The 18,028-nt window shown below is 34.4% G+C and overlaps 2 protein-coding genes across 5 annotated transcripts; one reads left to right on the top strand and one right to left on the bottom strand.

Annotated features, from left to right (window-relative positions):
• Positions 1 to 625: 625 nt before the first annotated feature.
• Positions 626 to 7,723, bottom strand: LOC135141686 (actin depolymerising venom protein gelsolin 1-like). The gene is made up of 7 exons (XM_064072992.1): positions 7,615 to 7,723; positions 6,501 to 6,742; positions 2,345 to 2,419; positions 2,227 to 2,295; positions 1,755 to 2,169; positions 1,028 to 1,704; positions 626 to 977 (listed from the first exon to the last, which is right to left on the bottom strand). Exons 2-7 carry the CDS (start codon positions 6,723 to 6,725, stop codon positions 798 to 800), a joined length of 1,641 nt encoding a protein of 546 aa, XP_063929062.1. The 5' UTR covers positions 6,726 to 6,742; positions 7,615 to 7,723; the 3' UTR covers positions 626 to 797.
• Positions 7,724 to 7,850: 127 nt separating this feature from the next.
• On the top strand, positions 7,851 to 11,229 carry LOC135141688 (uncharacterized). Of its 4 annotated transcripts, none has more exons than XM_064072999.1 (4): positions 8,157 to 8,269; positions 8,360 to 9,072; positions 10,424 to 10,822; positions 10,921 to 11,229. In XM_064072999.1, exons 3-4 carry the CDS (start codon positions 10,577 to 10,579, stop codon positions 11,188 to 11,190), a joined length of 516 nt encoding a protein of 171 aa, XP_063929069.1. In that variant the 5' UTR covers positions 8,157 to 8,269; positions 8,360 to 9,072; positions 10,424 to 10,576; the 3' UTR covers positions 11,191 to 11,229. The 4 variants fall into 4 exon arrangements, with proteins under 4 accessions (XP_063929068.1, XP_063929069.1, XP_063929066.1 ...); XM_064072996.1 differs by having other exon boundaries at positions 10,909 to 11,229; XM_064072998.1 differs by lacking the exons at positions 8,157 to 8,269; positions 8,360 to 9,072 and adding an exon at positions 7,851 to 7,890 and having other exon boundaries at positions 10,909 to 11,229.
• The last annotated feature ends 6,799 nt before the right edge of the window (positions 11,230 to 18,028 follow it).

Genomic DNA, 18,028 nt, shown 5'->3' with positions numbered 1-18,028 from the left:
TCATTTACAAAGAGCAAATTTATCAAATAATGCGCAACGGCGGCTCGGTTAATCTAAGTATTTTCGTGGTTTTTGTGCCTCTGCTCTTTATGTGTGACATTTGTGATCAAAATATTTAATATCAGTACTAAATTGTTTCGGTTTTTCACTAAATCGCACCTTCCAAGTTCTATCTTCACTCTTGTGTTTCACCTTCTTCGATTCTATAGAAGTTGTATATCGATAGACATATTTTTATATTTGGGAATGTTAATCGTGGGTATGTTGTGTTCAAGTTGGACTTGTTTTTTTATTATTATGCATTTGTTTATTATAATCGATCTACACCATAAAATTGTTCCTAAAAGTGATATCATTACAATATCTTATTAATTTTATAGCGACTATGAATAAACAGTTAAACACACAGGTATTATAGTTTTATTACATTAATTATGAGCAAATGTTGGCTAAGTGGCAGAGATAAGTGTCTCTGAATTGGTTGGTAAAAAATCATGCTTTAAATTTGGCGCGTATCGGGACAAGACGCATGCGCACACTTGGAAACATGATACTAGCCATAGGTAGTGGAAAATCGCATGATATCCGAGTACGTTTTTATATTCTAGAATTGAAAGACTCGAAGTAACAACAGTTAATTATATTTTCATAAATTTTTGGTATACAAATAGAATTGTTACAAAGCTCACAAGGGTCGCCAAACAACTACTGCCATTCCACAAAAACTTTTACGCTGACCTGCTTGTTTACACAACGTTTGTGACCCTTCCGTTTAAAAGGCAGTGTGTGCTAAGTAATTAAAGGTTAAGGGCGTTATTTTCCTCTTCAATTTTGGCCTTGATATCATCGTAGGACTCGAGTGTCTCCCAGAACTCAGGATTCCACTCAGAGAATAAAGATGTAAAACTTTCCGGTTCATGACCTTGGGCCATAGAAGTGATGGGTGTGTCCTCTCGGTTGTATTTCTTCAAGTGCATCTGTAACAACGTAATGAAACCGCAACCGTAAAATTGGTACCACGACATACCTTAGCAAGGTCGTTCGCCTTGGCCTTTTCCTTAACGCTGGCCCCATTCCCGATCCAAACAAAGAGCTCTTTGCCAATATCCAGCAGCATGACGTCGTCTTCATTAAGGTCTTTCTGTTCAAAGTCGATGATTTCTTCAACATCGAATACGGCACCTCGCGCCTTGATTTCGGCATGGAACAAACGTGGTTCAAAGGAGTTGTATTTCTCGGTGCTGGGAGACCTGATAAGGCGCGTATGGAGTTCGTTTCTGCTTCTCCAAGATTGGAAGTACTGTGTGAAGGCAGTCGGTTCAGCGCCTTCGACAATTCTTTGAACTTGCGTCCAAGCCGGATATTTTTGACTAGTGAGGAAGTTTTGTCCCTTAACCATAGCCTCTTGTTTCTCTTTCTGGGTACATTTTTTGCCGACCCAGACGAAAATGTTGGAGTCGGTAGTGTCGAGGATGAAGCAGTCGTTACCGTCTAGTACTGATTGCTGCAGAGGTTTTTCTGCAACCTTGTCGATCTTTAAGCTGCCGCTGGCGTCTGAAACGCGGTACAAAGCCACAGTGCGTTCTTGACTCTGTTCGAAGTGTGCGTCATCTCCTCCCGCTGACTCATCAGGAACGGCCGAAGCGCTGCCGCTTCCAAGAGCACTGAAGAAATCAGCGAAGTCATGGTCGGGGCTATACTCATCTAAAAACCAAACGTTTAGTCGAAATAACCTTAATCTTGAGAATCGTTACCTATGATGTGCACTTTCGATTTTCCGGCATGATCTTGATCTCGGATTTGGTTCGCAGCGGAGATGGCCTTAAGACGTTCGACCCTCTTGCTCTTCGTTCCAACGTACACGTAGATGTCTTTACCCACATCAAGAATGAAGCAGTCACCTTTGTTCATCGACGAAATCGAAGCATCCACTTGTTTGACGCGGATGTTCCTTGATCCCTTAACTTGGAAGAGTCGTTTTTCGAAAGCGTTACGATCGACGTGGGTGAAACCGGAAGATTTGCCGCCAGGAAGGTACCTGATGCCGGTTTTGAAATACGATAGGAATAATTGTGACTCATGTTCTTGTGTTTCGCGATACTGTAATGGGACTCCACCAAGATGGTCATCGAGTTGAACGGCAAAAATAGCGGCCGAACCAGACTCGTCCTATGGATCGATAGAGTTCGTTAAAGAACGAGGACAAGAAAAACATGCTTTGCTTACTTGAGTAGTTTCCTTGCCTAGCCAGTAGTGAATATCCCAGGTTTTTTCGCCTCTTTTGTTGACTTTCGTCTGAAAATTACGCGTTAGGAAGAATCTAAAAGGCGAAATTGAAACTCACGTTCAAGATGATGTAGGAATCGCCGCTGTAAAATTTACCATAGTCGTTCTGTGGAAACTTGACTGGTTTGAAGTTCTAAAAAAAAAGAAGATACCTATGTTAACATTGATTGTCATAAACCCTAAACGCTATAAATATGTATATAAGCATATACATTATTGAATAGAGTATTAGAGCTTAAGTGTTTAGTTAGTTTGCGACTAAGACAGTCATAATTCAAAGTTGACCTAATTATGTGTGAAAAAACATGATTGTGGCATTGAGCCAAAACTAGGGGAGCGTTCACTACAAGATAAGAAATCAATAAAGCGACACAAAGAGTAAATCGAAACAGTAGAAATAATAACGAAAATAACTGCGGTAACGATCGAAAATAAATTCTAAAATAAAAATCCAGATGTATATTTTTGCGGCAGTTGAGTTTTCATGAAAAAATAATCCTAGTTAAAAATACTCAAAAAAACACAAAAGTGGCTAGCAGCATAATGTCAGACTTAATTGTATCTAGTAGATCAATAGCTTTGGCATTTGATGTAGGTGAAAAGTTAAAACTTAAATTAATATTATATTGATGCAAGTTACTAGCATTTTCGAACAGTTTGGAAACCTTTGACTTTTGAGAAGCCAGTACAAGTGGGTGTCATAGTGTGGAATATATAAAATTACTCGTGTACAGAGACCACTCCAATAAAAAATATTAAAATAACTACAGTTTATAAATAGCTGTACAGGTATTCAGAGGGGGCACATCGTTAAACGATATGTAATGGATTTTCTGTACGCCCGGCACTAATTCTGTTGATATTGTTATAGATGCATATTTATATATTTTCAAATCATCCGCAAACAAAAGCTAGTCACGGTCAGTTGCGTCACGATATCATTAATAAACAGTAAGAAGAAGAACAGACCTAAAATAGATCCACGTACACTCCATTGTTTAATTATGACTTAAAAAAATAGCAAAGTAGGGTTAGTCCGAGAAGATCGTGTACCTGTCCTCAGAACATACCACACAATGAGTTAATATTAGAAATTGTAAACTATCGCTCTAGCTGTACCAGAGATTGTAACTATTTAATTTTAGATCAGGATTAAAACCTGGGTTGTGAGAATTATCGCAGATTAATGGCCGATGATCATGATATAACTAATTCCATAAATAACATGATTATTTCAATTAGAAACGGAGCCACATTGTAGATAATTCTACGATAACAAGATATTAATGAGATTTTGAGTCTCTTATTATTCGCTGCAAAAATTTGGAGTCATAAAATCTCCCGTAATTAATATCTGACTTGTCAGTATGATCACTGGTTTGACAAAGTACTCACTGTCAAGTAGATAAAATCTGGATGTTTATTATATGAATCATTTGTAAGCATAATTTAACTTTGAGATCAATAACGTTGATAGCAGATTGACGTTAACGAATATATCTAATTGTAAGTCGAATAATAACGTTTAACTCGTTTTTTAAAGCAAAAACTACGTCTCCACACTGCTGTTGATAAGTGAACCCTTTTTATCACACGAAAAACAACATAGTTGTTATCGAGGTATATATGCCTTGAAACCTTGTTCCATAACCAAATTTCTGATAAGCCTATATCTCCTTCTGTGTTAGACTGTCATCATTTGACAGTGTATATTAAAATATGTGCCAGAACTGTTATATGTCATTGCATGTTTCGTACTAATGTTTCCTTGATTAATTTTTGACTTTCACAATTGAGACATTCAAGTTGTTCAGGTACTACAAGTGCGATGCTTGAATGTGGTAACCTACTCATTATTCGTTACACTTGTTACAACGAGAAGCTTCAAGGACACAATGATAAACTATCTGAACAGATTAGACGGTGGAACAACTTTCCCATTTGCATTCCGAAATTTTATCAAACAAACTCGTTTTGATTCTTATTTTAGCCATTTTAATTAATTAATTTTGAAAATAAATGTATTCTATCAGTGGATTTAAAATCGTACTCTGTAATTTTTTTACGATATTTTCCGCACCAATTTTTTAATTTTAGGTCAGAAAATGGATGACTTGTTTATGAATAATTTAAAAATATTACCACGATAATAACGTTATTTAAGCATTTATCATTGTTATTAAATTTTATTATGTTAAAAATCAAAAAACGCGGTTATTCCTGACGACAGTATCGAACGATTTTTATTTTATGACATTTGCACACGTTACTCCAACGTCATAAAGTGCCGACAGCCGAATGCAACGTCATATTTAAGTACATTTTTCAGGGTCACCTGTAAGGTGGGTACATTCAACTTAACCCTCATGTTGGACCGGTTTCAGGTTGATATGCGCCCCTGTTACATCTTTTGCACATTCCGGCGTCGCTTGTGTCCCTTGTATTATAACTATGAAACGGAATTGAAATTTATGAATGAACAACGAGTAAAATCCGGTTTCACTTTTGGAATAAATAGGTAACAAAACAGTGGCAACCACAAAAGGTATATAAACGTGACCAATTCGATACACAGAAGTACACATTTAACCTCAACTACGACTATTCAATAGGGAAAACCTGTGACGTTACACAAACAAATTAAATTGGTTTTAAATTTGCATTTAACTAGTTTTCGAAATTATGAATATGGTATAATTTTTTTCGAAAAAAACGCCATAAATTGCTAATTTTGAGGAAACTGTTTTGTTATGTTGTGTTATGTAATTTGGCCTTCTGTAATGATTCATCGACGAATCTCACCTTCATCGCTGACTTGACTCGCTTTTGTTCTTAAATTTGAAGACAATCTAATTTTAAAGTTGTTTTTTACTAGGTAAAAATTAACACAAATCATTAAAATAACGAGGAACCGTTCGGTTAATGCTGACATATTTATCTGTTTACTTTAAACTACAGGATAGCAATAGTTTTTCTTAAAAAACAGCCTGTTGAAAGATTGTGTTAACACAGGTTTTCAGCGCAAGCAAGTAATAACCGGTTACAAAGACTCGTCAAATGCAATCCTACGAAAGTTAATTTATTTCCATTCGACTCGACTATATTTAAACTGATCGGTACCTTATGGTTGTAAACTACTGTTTCTATTTTTAATTATTCTGTAGAATGTTTGTGTTTGATTTATGGAACTTCCCGATCAATATTTTTTTCATTTTCATTTTACACAATTAGTTAATTTAAATGCAGTATCAGTGTTCCAACAAATTCCTGCTGATAAGTGGGTCTCCTACTTTTATCAGAGGGAAATGATAACGTTAATTACCTTATTACCGCGGTTTCGAGGACACGTTACGCAATAATAAAAATCAATGCTTTATCCTGAATCCAACCCCTATGTGAAAACAGGATTACCAACAACTAAAAATAAGTACCGAACCGTTCCAAAAAAAACGTGACTAAATTGGAATTTATCTGAGTTTCATCTTCGTCGTGTCTTAAAATACATTTTGAAATGTTTGCAAACAATTTTATTTCACTGGCAATTATTCCTGGAAGCAATAAACGCGAGTCTATTTTTGCAAACGTCATTATCGAAGGGACTTTTATAGTTGAAGAAAATCATGCTCCGATAATAATTAAGGTGATTGTTTTATGACAGTCTGACATAAGTACAAGTACTTCAATTTTGCAATCGAATTGGATAAGGTATTGATATATTTGACGAAATTCTCGGAATGTGATGTAAGCTTTTTTGATCATGTGAACACCTGATTAAAATTGACGACAATTACAGCCCTAATCCGTATTTTGAATAATGATATGTTATGATACCTACGTTAAAGCGCAGCGAGTTAGTGGGATCGAACATCTGAATACACTTAATAACCAATTAGTATAATCGCGATTCTTTTGATACTTTAAATTAAAAAAGTTGCGCCCTCCTAAAAATAGCTTTATCATGAGAAGTATTGATCTACGATTTTATCAGACACGACTGCAGGATAGCAAGATAATTCGGAAACAAAACTGCCTGCGTGACATCCAACGAGTAATAAATGCATTTAATTTAAAACATATGCGGGCCACATTTTCTCTTTATGGAAACTACCGTAAACATAAACACGTATGACAAATGTGTGTTATCATAAAATCAATAAGCGAAGTTTGAAAAAACACTGAAAGCAGACAACAATTGACTCTTCACATTTTTTTACCTCGATTCGCCAAATTTCAAGTCCAGCCGTCTGACCGGCATTAGCGAACGCTGGGTCCATTACTGTAGGTCCTGTTGCTTGCTTTTTTGCTTGATTTGTTGTTGATGAAGGTGAAGGTCTTTTGACGCTAACTGTTCCCGCCGAACAACTCAGACAACAAACTAGTAGTAAAACTGCTGTTGCTATATAAACATTTTGATGCGACGAAACGCGAATGGTAAACATCTTGCGCAGGCGCGTTTCTGAAAAAAAGTAGACTTAATGCACAAAATGGGTTGGATAATCTAGGATCAAGTTAACCAATTATCGACACACTATTACCTAATTTTGTTTAATTTTTAGTTGTTTTTTGGGAATTAGTGGTTTAGGGGATGGTGGGTGGTTTCGGTGTAAATTGTGCATGGGTTAAGCGAGCGTGGTGGTCCTTAGTAAAAATGACAAAAATAAATCTCTTAAAATAATTTTTCGTGGTTTATTATTTTTAAAGCACTGCACTGCAGAAGAACTTGCTCATATCTAAAATAACAAATAAAAACAGTTTTTCGGATAACGCGGGTCAGTGCTGGGTTTTTTCAACGCTTTATTATTATATAACATTTCGCTAATCGTTACTACTGGTAAAATAATTAAACATATAAATGACAAGTTTTTTTCTCATTGTAAGCGCATGTGATATTTTATTAAGATCATAATCGCCTGACTCACACATGCAGTGGCCTTAAACAATTTTTAAGTAATTGTATGTTTGTGGGTTGGTTAATCGTTCCTAGGGGAAAATACGGCAGTTTGGAATTCCAGCCCTCAGTAAAATTTTCAAGTGTCGTTAGAGTAATTACAAAAACTGAGATTTTCTACGTATCACATTGACTACAATATCTACTGATAAATTTAAAGTGTTTATCTTAAGCATTACGTGTAAATGTTTATTTAGAAATGAAATAACTTAGCTAAAATGAACCATTATTGGATGTACTTAATGGAGCAACTTAATAAAATCTTATCAGATGACGATAATGTTATTATTTCTATTATGACGTTGAATTTTTGTACACTTTTTTAATAAACGAAATGACGTGCATTTTCTTCTACCGTTGTATGAAAACTAACAACTTACCTCGAAACTCACAAAACTTTAACAATATAGAACTATTTGCTCTCTGCGCTAACTTCTGACTATTAACATCACCATAATCCACTTATTCTTATAGCAGTGACCTGTGTAGAAGGTCATCGCGTTATGCTCGATAAATCCAATCCAAGAAAATTTAATTTTAGCAATTGCCACTTCCCAGAATGTTCAAAAAATACAGTCAGTACATGTCTAAAGAGAAGTTATCTTGAAAGTGTTGTTAGAACTGTGTTTATGACACCCAGATAGCCTACATTTGGTGTAGGTAGATTGGCAATTATTCCAACTACAATAAAATTACCAATAACATTCTGACTCAGTGTTACAACTATATCGAGAGGTCACTTTTTTTTCCATCAATTTATAAACAATTCGTGGATATTTTGCAGTTCTTGTAAAAATTTACTTACAAGTAACAATAACAGTGTGTTTGTAAATATTCAGATTGGTTTTCGGTTATCATATTCATGTTATCATAATGATATTAAACGATTTCCAGTGAATTTTATTTTACATACGAATTTATTTCGAAAACAACTTCTTATTAGTGTGTACGTAACGAGTTTAGCAGGCTTTGTTTTTAAAAACAAACGTTAACTCGTCTTTGAAAACAATAAAATGGCACTGTTAACCAAGTCAGGTAACAGTTTTCATTTATCAAACTTTTCTGATCTAACCAAACTTTAATCGTTAAAAATAAAATTTAATCTGTTTATAAATCTGCTTTTAGATTTTTAGTGCTCTCAAATGGTGTAATTCAAAATATTTGGAAAAGTCCTACAAAAGCAAGTGGAATCACGATGTAACATCCACCAGAATTCTCCCATCCCAAAACCTTGACGCCGGTTGGCCACTGTTTCAACGTCTTGATGAAATCATTCACCTTGTTCGTCGCCACCTTCACCATGATTTGGAGGGAAAAATCTAAATATTTCAATATGGATGCAGCAAATGTAGTCGGTGTCACCGCAGCTCATTTGTTGATAGGAATTCAAAAGTGTCTGATACCGTCACTAAAATTAGAATATTTCTTCCCACATAAAAAGTTCCAACAGATTCGCTGAAAGCCGTGCCAAGCTTCATGTTTCTGTATTAATTAGAGTTGCTGTTAAACAAAAAACCACCTTTGTTACATTTTCCAGCTTTGATCTTGGAAAAATTTAAGTCAATATTGAAAACGCTGGCCGAGTTTTTGTGAAAAACAGAAAGAAAATTGATTAGTACACTTGATGTAATGTTCAGCTGTAAAGTGGAATACATCCATTAGCATGAATTACCTCCAGGTGTCCGCGGATTTACCACTGGTAGAGATTTATTTAGAGTATATAAGAAAATCTAATGAAAAGTAGGGCGAAAGCGCGGAAAATTTGGTATATGTTGTAGGGGCTTTAATTAAAAACTTCTGTACACCTACATACGTCTTCATAAAGATGCTTGTAGTAGGTAAGGGAATGTACTTGTTCACTTAATTATAGTATAATAGAGCAAGTGTAGTAAGACATTTGCGAACTAAGAATCTCTGGAGTAAATCATTTTATCAAATTGTATATTTAAAATTTAGGAGTGGAAACGCAAACTGTTTTTATTTCATGCTAAACCGGAACCCGTACTATCAGTTTAATAATAATAATCTTCGAAAGAATTTTTATCATTTCTAAATTTTACAAGTACTGCTTGTCAAATATTTTGATTGTTTAGGTGAACTGATACCTCTTGCGTAAGTCACGACAAGCTGTAAGATTTATTATTTTTGTATTGATTTGTTAAAAAAACATGGAAACCTAACCCCTGATAAAGTGGAACATTATGGGTGTTATAGAGAGATCGTTAGTAGTCAGCGTTTATTATTTCTGACTGCTCAAGTGGAGCGGTAGCTGTAATAAAAATAATCGATGGACTACCGAAATGCTAAATAATCATGCAGAGGAAGCGGCAAGGTCTTAATTTTATGAATTGCTTTAGTCGCACTGAGTTTGTTTCTATTCAATGTTGTATTTTTGTAGCCATATTAGAACATGGTGTCGCAACGCCGTGGGAAAATCTTCCAATTTGTGAAATATTTTTATATATTAAAAAACAGTGACCTGGATTTGTCGGTAATTACTACGTGTTACAAAATACATATTTCATAACAAAATAACGCAAAAAAATAACCAGATTACGGACTAATGCAGGTATACAAGGGTAACAATTCTAGGAAACAATATTTAAATGTTCTATAACGGATTTGCTAAAAGTGTTTGACAGCATCTGATTATTTTACCAGATTTTAGATAATAATCTGTTGAGCAATTGTCTGTAGATATTATTGTTATTCTTGATAGTATGATTAAAAAAATCTATAACATAGATTTTTCAGTTTAATTAAATTTGTAATAAAAAGGTCGATACATTTTTTTATATTTGCAATAATAAGCGTTATCACTATTGTGCAAATTAAAAAACAAACATCAAATTCAAGGCGAATTATAGGAAATCCAAGTTTTTAAAAATTTCTTATCAAATCGGCTTGTTTTGATTAAACAGAACTATTAGATTTTGTGACCTCTCATGTTTAATTGAATGCACAGATTTCAAAGGTTAAGTGTCATGCGTCTAATTTTCATTTGACGTGGAATTACGATGACGTTGCACGTCAAAAAATCGGTTTATTCTGACGTCATTTCGACGTAACGTGAAACGAATTTTCAAAACGTTGCCATGTATTTGTTCTAACTACTTTAGGAACCTTGTAATCTTAGCACCGATACCTGAGTACCTGAATACCTTTCCGAATTGAGGAAACAATTTGCAGGTAAAAATTTAGAGGAAGTACTAGTGATAACAGCAACTGTCTGTGTCCAAACCACCCTTCGAGGAAAAATCTATAAAAGGACCAGCTTCTGTCCAAACGGTCTTAGTTATAAACCGAATTTTGCAAACGCGGTGTCCGTTTAGTCGTTTCAAAATGTACAAAGTTTTCTTTCTTTTAATTTTGTTATCGTTTTGGGACGTGTTTTCCGCTGATGTGGTGACAATGTCATCGACTTCCATGGAACCTCATCCCGTATATAAACCGCAGGACGCATCAAACGCGTACGTACCGCACAGGACATACCAAGATGTGGGATTACAAAACGACCCTTATCCCTCGTATCCGTCATATGAAGACTATACGTCGTATCCACCAGTATCCACTGTAGCTGCTATACAGGTGAATTTTCTTTTTAATCAAGAAAACTATAGTCGAGTCATCCGTGAAACCAATAATGTGTTTGTACGATACAATTCTTTAAATAGTTGTTGTTCCAGAGGCCACTTGGAGCCATTTTGACTTTTTTGTCGAAAGTGGGGTTCTTTCTCATCGGCGGCGTTGCTCTTTTCGTGGTTGGAGGAATTTTCGTCACCGCAATTTGCTCCCTCACTTCACTTTGTACAATATCCTTTGCACCCTTCGCAAGCATGGATAAGGACACAATGATGCGGGCCTTTATGACACCTGAGAAGCTTGCAACAGCGGCGGCCATAGTTCAAGACGCCATTGGAAAATACCAGCGGTTGCAGAAAACCAAAAATGATTAAATTAATAAAAAATGCAAATAAATATTTATCTTAAATATATTTTCGTAGTTATTTCTATTTTGTTTTTCCGCCATATTTAATCGTGAAAAATAAAATTCCATTGTTTTATTAGATATTTTTGCTATCAGTGGCAGTGATGCAGAATTATTTATAAACGCAGAGTTTTAAGTCGTGTAGTGACACAGTTTGACACCCAGTTATATTGATTTGGTTGTCACATACAACAGTACCTTTATCAATAAAAAGATAGCATATCTGTCCCAATTTAAATTTGCAACCATAAAAATACCCTGAAAGCTTTTTGAACGGTAACGTTTGATGTAGAACATTTTAATTAAATCGGTCTACTGTTCCATATTGCGATTCGAGCCACATGCATTTTTTGCCATGGCAAACTATTCGTCGCTAAATCAATAAAACATTGAAGTTAATTTTATTAGGTAGAATAAAACAAGCAGCTTTAACGTGACTCATATATTATTTGTTCAAGATCAAGATAGTCGTTTGAGAATACACAGACAATGTTTTACACGTATCCGAGCAAATATGATCGTGATCAAAGTCACCTTTGCGTCAAGTGTTTTCAGCTGTCGATTATCTTTTTTCAAAATTCGTTTTGTTGTGATTAGACAGATATGTAAATAACAAATAATGTATACTCTGTATAACGTTTCTAAAGATCTTCGGTGTCGGAAAATATTAAAGTATATTGGATAAAAAATAAAAAATGTTTCAGTAGAAATTATTGCTTGTGAAACTCAACTAAAAGTCTAAAGCCAACTAGAACACAGTTTTTGTTGAACAGCTTTAAAGTTTGAATTAACAGTGACCTGAAAATTCGAAAGTTCCTTTTAATTCTTTTCATACTCTCTGTACTGATGTTCTAGAATGTACTTACAATTTTTATTCGGCGTATCTACTACCTACATATTATAAATAGTTGGTTATGCGTCAATGCTGCTGATTGCATATCAAAGTGTTCGAATTTGGCGGAAAAGCTATTAGAGTACGTGAAGAAACTATAAATTAATAATACAAAATTACGCATTTTTTAGATTGTTGTTTTGCTTGTCTACATAAAAAATTGTGACGGAAACATGACTCACAAATGTGCGTTTAATATTGTTTTTCAGGTTTGAGTTGTAATGAGTTTATGCTGCCATCTGTGATGGGTCGCTGTAACTATATATTGATCACTGTACAGTGTATACACGTGAGTCCGTATTTTAAATTTAGTTGGTTTTTGCTTTTACAGAAGTCATTTTGTTTTTATTATCGGTCTAAAAATCGACAGCGTCAGTTTTAAATTGATGAATATAAAATTCAATATTAGGTAGGTCTCGGTGGTAATTACAGTCTTTACCGAAAGATGGCGCTGAGAACATTCTATTTAAAATCGTATCGGCGATTTGAATAAATGATCAGGACCGGCTTCAGACAGAGCGTAAGCTAAGAGTGCATTTTTTCGTCGAGGTCTGTCGTCTGCAGTCTGGTGGAAATTTTATAAGACCGATAATCTCCGAAACTATGGACTGCTTATTGTGAAATTTTACAGGCATTTTAGGAATATCGAGTAGATGATGAAACACTAACCAAAATTGATGACGTCGTCTCACAATTTGGCAAGTAAATTTTGTAAATTTTACAAAATAAATAAGTTTCTATAGCTGTGGTTTATGAGCCCGTCTTTATTTTTTACCATTCAAATTTTTCAGAAAAAACTTAGAGATCGATCAAATCAAGAATGGCTCACACCATTTATCCGAAATTTTGGAAATATATAGTATTGTTATTATTATTTACTATTACACTTTACTTACCAAAACTGATATGTGAAAAGCGAGCAAAAATGTTATGTGTCTCAGTGGGATTCGAACCCACGCGATATATGCATCTTTATCTGTAGTCCAATAGTCCACACACATCTTTATTTTAACTTATCATAAAAAATAAAATTCGCAAAATCAATTTTTTTCATTTATCTGTGTGATTGCATTTCGAGGTGACGACAGTTCTGCCAATACAACTTTTTTCTGTTTTTGACAGTTTGGCAGTGATATTAATATGAATAATAAAATTAAAATAAGAATATATATAATCGTACCTGTTTTGACTGCACGGGTTGCTCGTTACGAACCGTAAAATCAGTCCTTAACCTAAAACGAAAGCGAATGCTACAAATTTTTATCCTCGTGGGACATGAATTTACACTTGTCAATCGCTATTAAGTAAAGTTGTTATTGTATGCCTCTCACTGATAATGAAACAACAGATAACTGTGTTTTATTTTATTATTATTATTTTTTAATGCTATGAAATATACCAGAGATGGGTTTGAAATTATATTTCTGGTTGAATTTTTTAGGCGTGTATGCATGGCATTTCCCACAACCTGTTCGAAATGAGTTTATTTCGCACGAGTTAAAATGAACTAAGACGATCGGATCTTCCAATTTAGTGAATAGTACGAAGCTTTAGGCTTCTTTGCAGCAATTAAACACTATATTGTTAATTTTGTACCACGAATTTAAAATTTCTAAACGTCAGCTGATGAAAACAGAGCATAGTAATTATCAAATTATATTAATGGATACTCATCATTCATAGTGTACTTTACAGAAGCCACCGGAGTTTGAAAAATTTACTGTTTTAATTAAGCAGAATTAATTTTAAGTGATTTGTTTTTCATAACAAAAATAAATAAATAAATAAAAAAATGGTAAAAGGATTTTTGTGACTAAAAAATTTCAAGAAAATTGAAATAACGGCAACGTCGCATCGAAATTTCAGAAACAAATTGTGGTTGTAAAGCCTAAGAAGAAATCAATTAAAATATTTAAAAATATATAGAGTGTTTCATTAAAACGAATTAAGCTGTGTGTAACGCCTTAAAACAGAACACTTTGTATAGTAAAAAAGAATTTGAGAGTATAGTCTTCAAAAAACCGTACAACTTTGGTGTTCGACTATTTTTTATATTTTTAATAATTAATGAGATATCGAGCAGTGCAAAAGTGGAGACAAAAACAAATGGTAAAATATTTTATTGCAAGCATTATGTAGATATTATACTTTACATAAGGTGTTGAAAATTTAGTTTGTTATCGTAACCTAAAGAGAGAGAGAAGAGAGAAGCCAGAGAAAGAAAGACAGAGAAAAGAGAAAAAAAAAGAGGTGGAGGAGAGGCGGGGTGATGGGAGGAGCGAGAGAAAGGGAGGGAGGGGGAGAGGTGAACACAGATTTTTCTAATCTATAACGTCAACGCAAGTTGGACAAAGTTCACCGAAAAACCAAAAAACGTAACAATTATTTTAAACATAAAAGTGAACAAGAATATTTAAACCAAACTTTTTCATGTTTTTTTTTTTCGGAACACCTGTAACTTTATAATTTTCGTGTTCACTTAAAATGTGCGTTTTTGTTTTAAATGATAATTGAAACTGAATTTAAAAATGTTGCTTATAGTGTATTGCAATACTATTAAACTAAATTATCAATAGTTTATAAATTATATTAACGTCGTTGTTATAAAAAGTAAGTTAAACATCGCCGCCTATGATTCACGCTTCGTCGATACACGTCGTTAATTTATGATATTTCCATTTCAAGCAGCAAAGATCGCATACTGTTATCATGTGTGATCATTCAATTAAGTTTTCACCAGGATAGTAGGTACTAACAGGAACATCGCGCCGTTATTCCCTTGGGATGCAAATGCGCGCGCTTTTGTGATCAAAGTAGACTACGTCCAGTTTAAACGCCGTTCCTGTATTAACGTCGCGACGCTACATAGCACAACACATGCCGTTCACGTTATCTTCCAAGAAATACGTTCAAACTTAACGTCGTACATACAGTGCGTGTCAATTTACACACATGCCTAACAGAAAGGGTCATGACTATAATAAACGTCACATTTTATAGTGAAACGTTAAAAGCTGTTTTTAATAACGTGAATAAATGTGTTGGTTTGTGCAACATTTTTGGAATAATCAAAAGCATTTAGATATGTCCAGAAGGAAGCAAGCCAATCCAGCCAAATTAGGTAAATTTGTGTAAAAATTATTTCACGCACACTGACACTATTTTCAAGCCACGTGCTTCGTCAGCACCGTATTGTGCACATTTATATTTACTTGTACAATCTGAAATCGCGTCTTATTGACATGTAAACGTATTTTATTAAATAAACTGTGATTCTGGCATGCATTGTTTTAGTTTTTGTAGTCTAGATCACATTTCAGCTGAACATGACATGCTACAATTAACGACTATATAATGTGTCATTCGGTTACTTTGCTGATTTTATACTCACTCGTGTATTAACAGTGACATTAAAATTTACGAAAAAGACAAACTATATGTATAGACTGCGTATTTAAAAACTCTGTCATGATAGCGACTGACGTCCGTGACAAGTTGACACTTCGCCACTTTGTGACACAATGCGAGTGGGAACGACATAATTAGTGTAATTGGTTCCAGACGTTTGACGTTCCGTGTACCTTTAATTTTTGGTCTGATTAGTGCGTGTCAGTGCAGGCGGAAAAGGAGTGTTGAGAACGGCGTAACACTATTATAGTATCATTTGTAGTAAAATCTCAATGGAACAAATGATAAGACGACCGAAGGCGTTTTTTATTTTTAACTGCACCTGGTATAAAACGGCTTTCGATATTGCGGTTCTCCAACCTTGGGTGGTGAGAGAGGCAGAAAGCCCCAGGAGGCGTGAGGGGTCCAGGGAACGGCAACGTACAGACAGGGAAATATGCGCTCCCATGACATTTTCCCCTGGGAGTCGTATAGCTCGCCTGGTAGCTAACTCTGCAAACTCAACTGCCACGTATAAACTACTATTATTACTGTTAGATATTTTACACTCAAAACAGATTCTGCTAATTAAACTTTTCATATATAAATCTTCCATCGACAACGATTAAGTAAATTTATCACTTCCAATATGGCGCCAAAATCGAAAAGTTTTGCATGGCTACTTAATTGTCACTAGAGAAAATCCTCAGAAAAAAGGGGTATCTGGATTGTGTATCGCCTGGATTTAGGTCTCCTCTTTCCGAAATAACGCAGCTCTTTTACTTAACACAGCATGAATTAAGTTGTCCGTCATAATAATCCCTTGTTTAATTATACTGGGGCCGTGGCGGACGTCAGACCCACTATCAGCTCGTATATTTTTAAACGGAAACATAAAACTCATAATAAGGATTTTTCCAAAAAAGTCTTAGAGATTTTCTAATCTTTGACTTGTTCATTTTGAATTAAAACCTGTGTATTTTTTTCACAAAAACTAAACAAATTTAATTTACTACAATTAGTCACAAAGTTTATGAAAGTGAAATCAGAAGTCATTTGTTGCAAAATTTCGTTGACTTATTTTCAAAATGGCGGCCACTATATTAAATTTGGCGCCGATAATCAATATGTTATGCAAACCAGTTGAATTTTTTACATTTTTAAGGTAGAATAATAACTCTGTTGAGAAAATTCTCGGAGGGATATAAACCTGTACCTTAAACAAAATATAAATGCGAGACTGAGAAAGAAACAAAGGCACATAGAGACACTTAAAATATTAGATGTTGGAAAAACCAAGGTCCAATTGCCAGTTCTGTAATCCCACGCTATATCCACGTGACAACGACGTATCGATTGATTTTGTGAATTTATAGTTGTGAAATTACAACTTATAAGTTATGTATTTTAATTTCTGAAACTGTATCAAGTACGTTGGTGTAATAAGCACAAGTCCAGGAGTGTCTTATTTTATAAAATTAAAAACAAATTTACTGGTGTATAGTTCTAATATATATACCAAATTTGACAACAATTGGTCCGGTAGTTTCGGAGATTCTAAAAAATAGACACAGACGGACAGACCACAGACAAACGGAACAGGAGACCACTTTTTTCGCACTCTAGGGGTCATGAAACGTCGATGGACTCGATACTTCCTTGGCTTATTTACCCTCAGGAAATAAAAACGTCATTTCGGTGAAGTTTATTATTAGTAGCAATTCCTAACCCAGAATTGTCGTCATAAACATGATGGTGGGCCAATGGGTACCGAAACGTGTTAGCCTCATTTTTATAACGAGAACTATCACCTTTCATTTGGCTCCAAAATTTTGAGCATCAATTATAATAGTTTTTGCAAGTCATGTTTGTCTGTCAGTCCGTCTGTCTGTCTGCCCTCTGTCCAGATTTTTATTAGACAGAAAATCTCCGGAACTCCTGAACCAATTGTTGTTAAATTTTATATGTTTATTAGGAATATCGTCCTAATGGTAAAACGGTAACCAAAATTAGGCTAATCATCTCCACCAACAATCGGTCTCTCCAAAATTTACATTAGTAAATATTATGTGTATAAAATAAGATCTACCTGTACATGTTTCGGGTTTTTACCCGACAACAATTTACAATTTAACTTCGAAAATCGTTAATCAAAATTTTTTCGTTTGTGACCCCCTAAAAAATGATGACGTCATTTTACAATTTTGCCTATTAAGTCTTCTTTAATTTTAATAGAATTACGTACTCATGTATATGTGATTTAAAAATTCGTGTTGTTCAAAATTGTACAACATATTTAACCTTTTTTTAAGATATTTAAATATCTTTTCATAAAAAGAACTTCAAACATGTTTAAAATGATACATTTTGCAGCGAAATATGGATTTTGCAACAAATGAAAAATTCATCACGATTTTAGAAATTTAACTAAATACATTTTTGGCGTGGATTTCCGGCCGCAGAAGTCATTTCCGGCCTCATTTCATCGATGACTCAAACCGTTTTACCAGAATCGCCCATTGAAATA

This window comes from Zophobas morio, unplaced genomic scaffold (assembly GCF_036711695.1).
Source record: "Zophobas morio isolate AGI-343-1 ecotype UQ-CSIRO unplaced genomic scaffold, CSIRO_AGI_Zmor_V1 ptg000044l, whole genome shotgun sequence".
NCBI classification, from domain to species: domain Eukaryota; kingdom Metazoa; phylum Arthropoda; class Insecta; order Coleoptera; family Tenebrionidae; genus Zophobas; species Zophobas morio.
Note: the sequence above shows the minus strand (reverse complement) of the source record. Positions and strands in the feature narration are given on the sequence as shown.

What these genes read in the sequence shown, in the direction of transcription:
- LOC135141686 (XM_064072992.1), bottom strand. Translation starts at nt 6,725, where the DNA reads ATGTTTACCATTCGCGTTTCGTCGCATCAAAATGTTTATATAGCAACA. An exon ending in TAGGCAAGGAAACTACTCAA is followed by an intron (nt 2,170 to 2,226) that starts GTAAGCAAAGCA and finishes ATCGATCCATAG; the next exon opens with GACGAGTCTGGTTCGGCCGC. An exon ending in AGGCGAACGACCTTGCTAAG is followed by an intron (nt 978 to 1,027) that starts GTATGTCGTGGT and finishes ACGTTGTTACAG; the next exon opens with ATGCACTTGAAGAAATACAA.
- LOC135141688 (XM_064072998.1), top strand. Translation starts at nt 10,577, where the DNA reads ATGTACAAAGTTTTCTTTCTTTTAATTTTGTTATCGTTTTGGGACGTG. An exon ending in CCACTGTAGCTGCTATACAG is followed by an intron (nt 10,823 to 10,908) that starts GTGAATTTTCTT and finishes TTCTTTAAATAG; the next exon opens with TTGTTGTTCCAGAGGCCACT.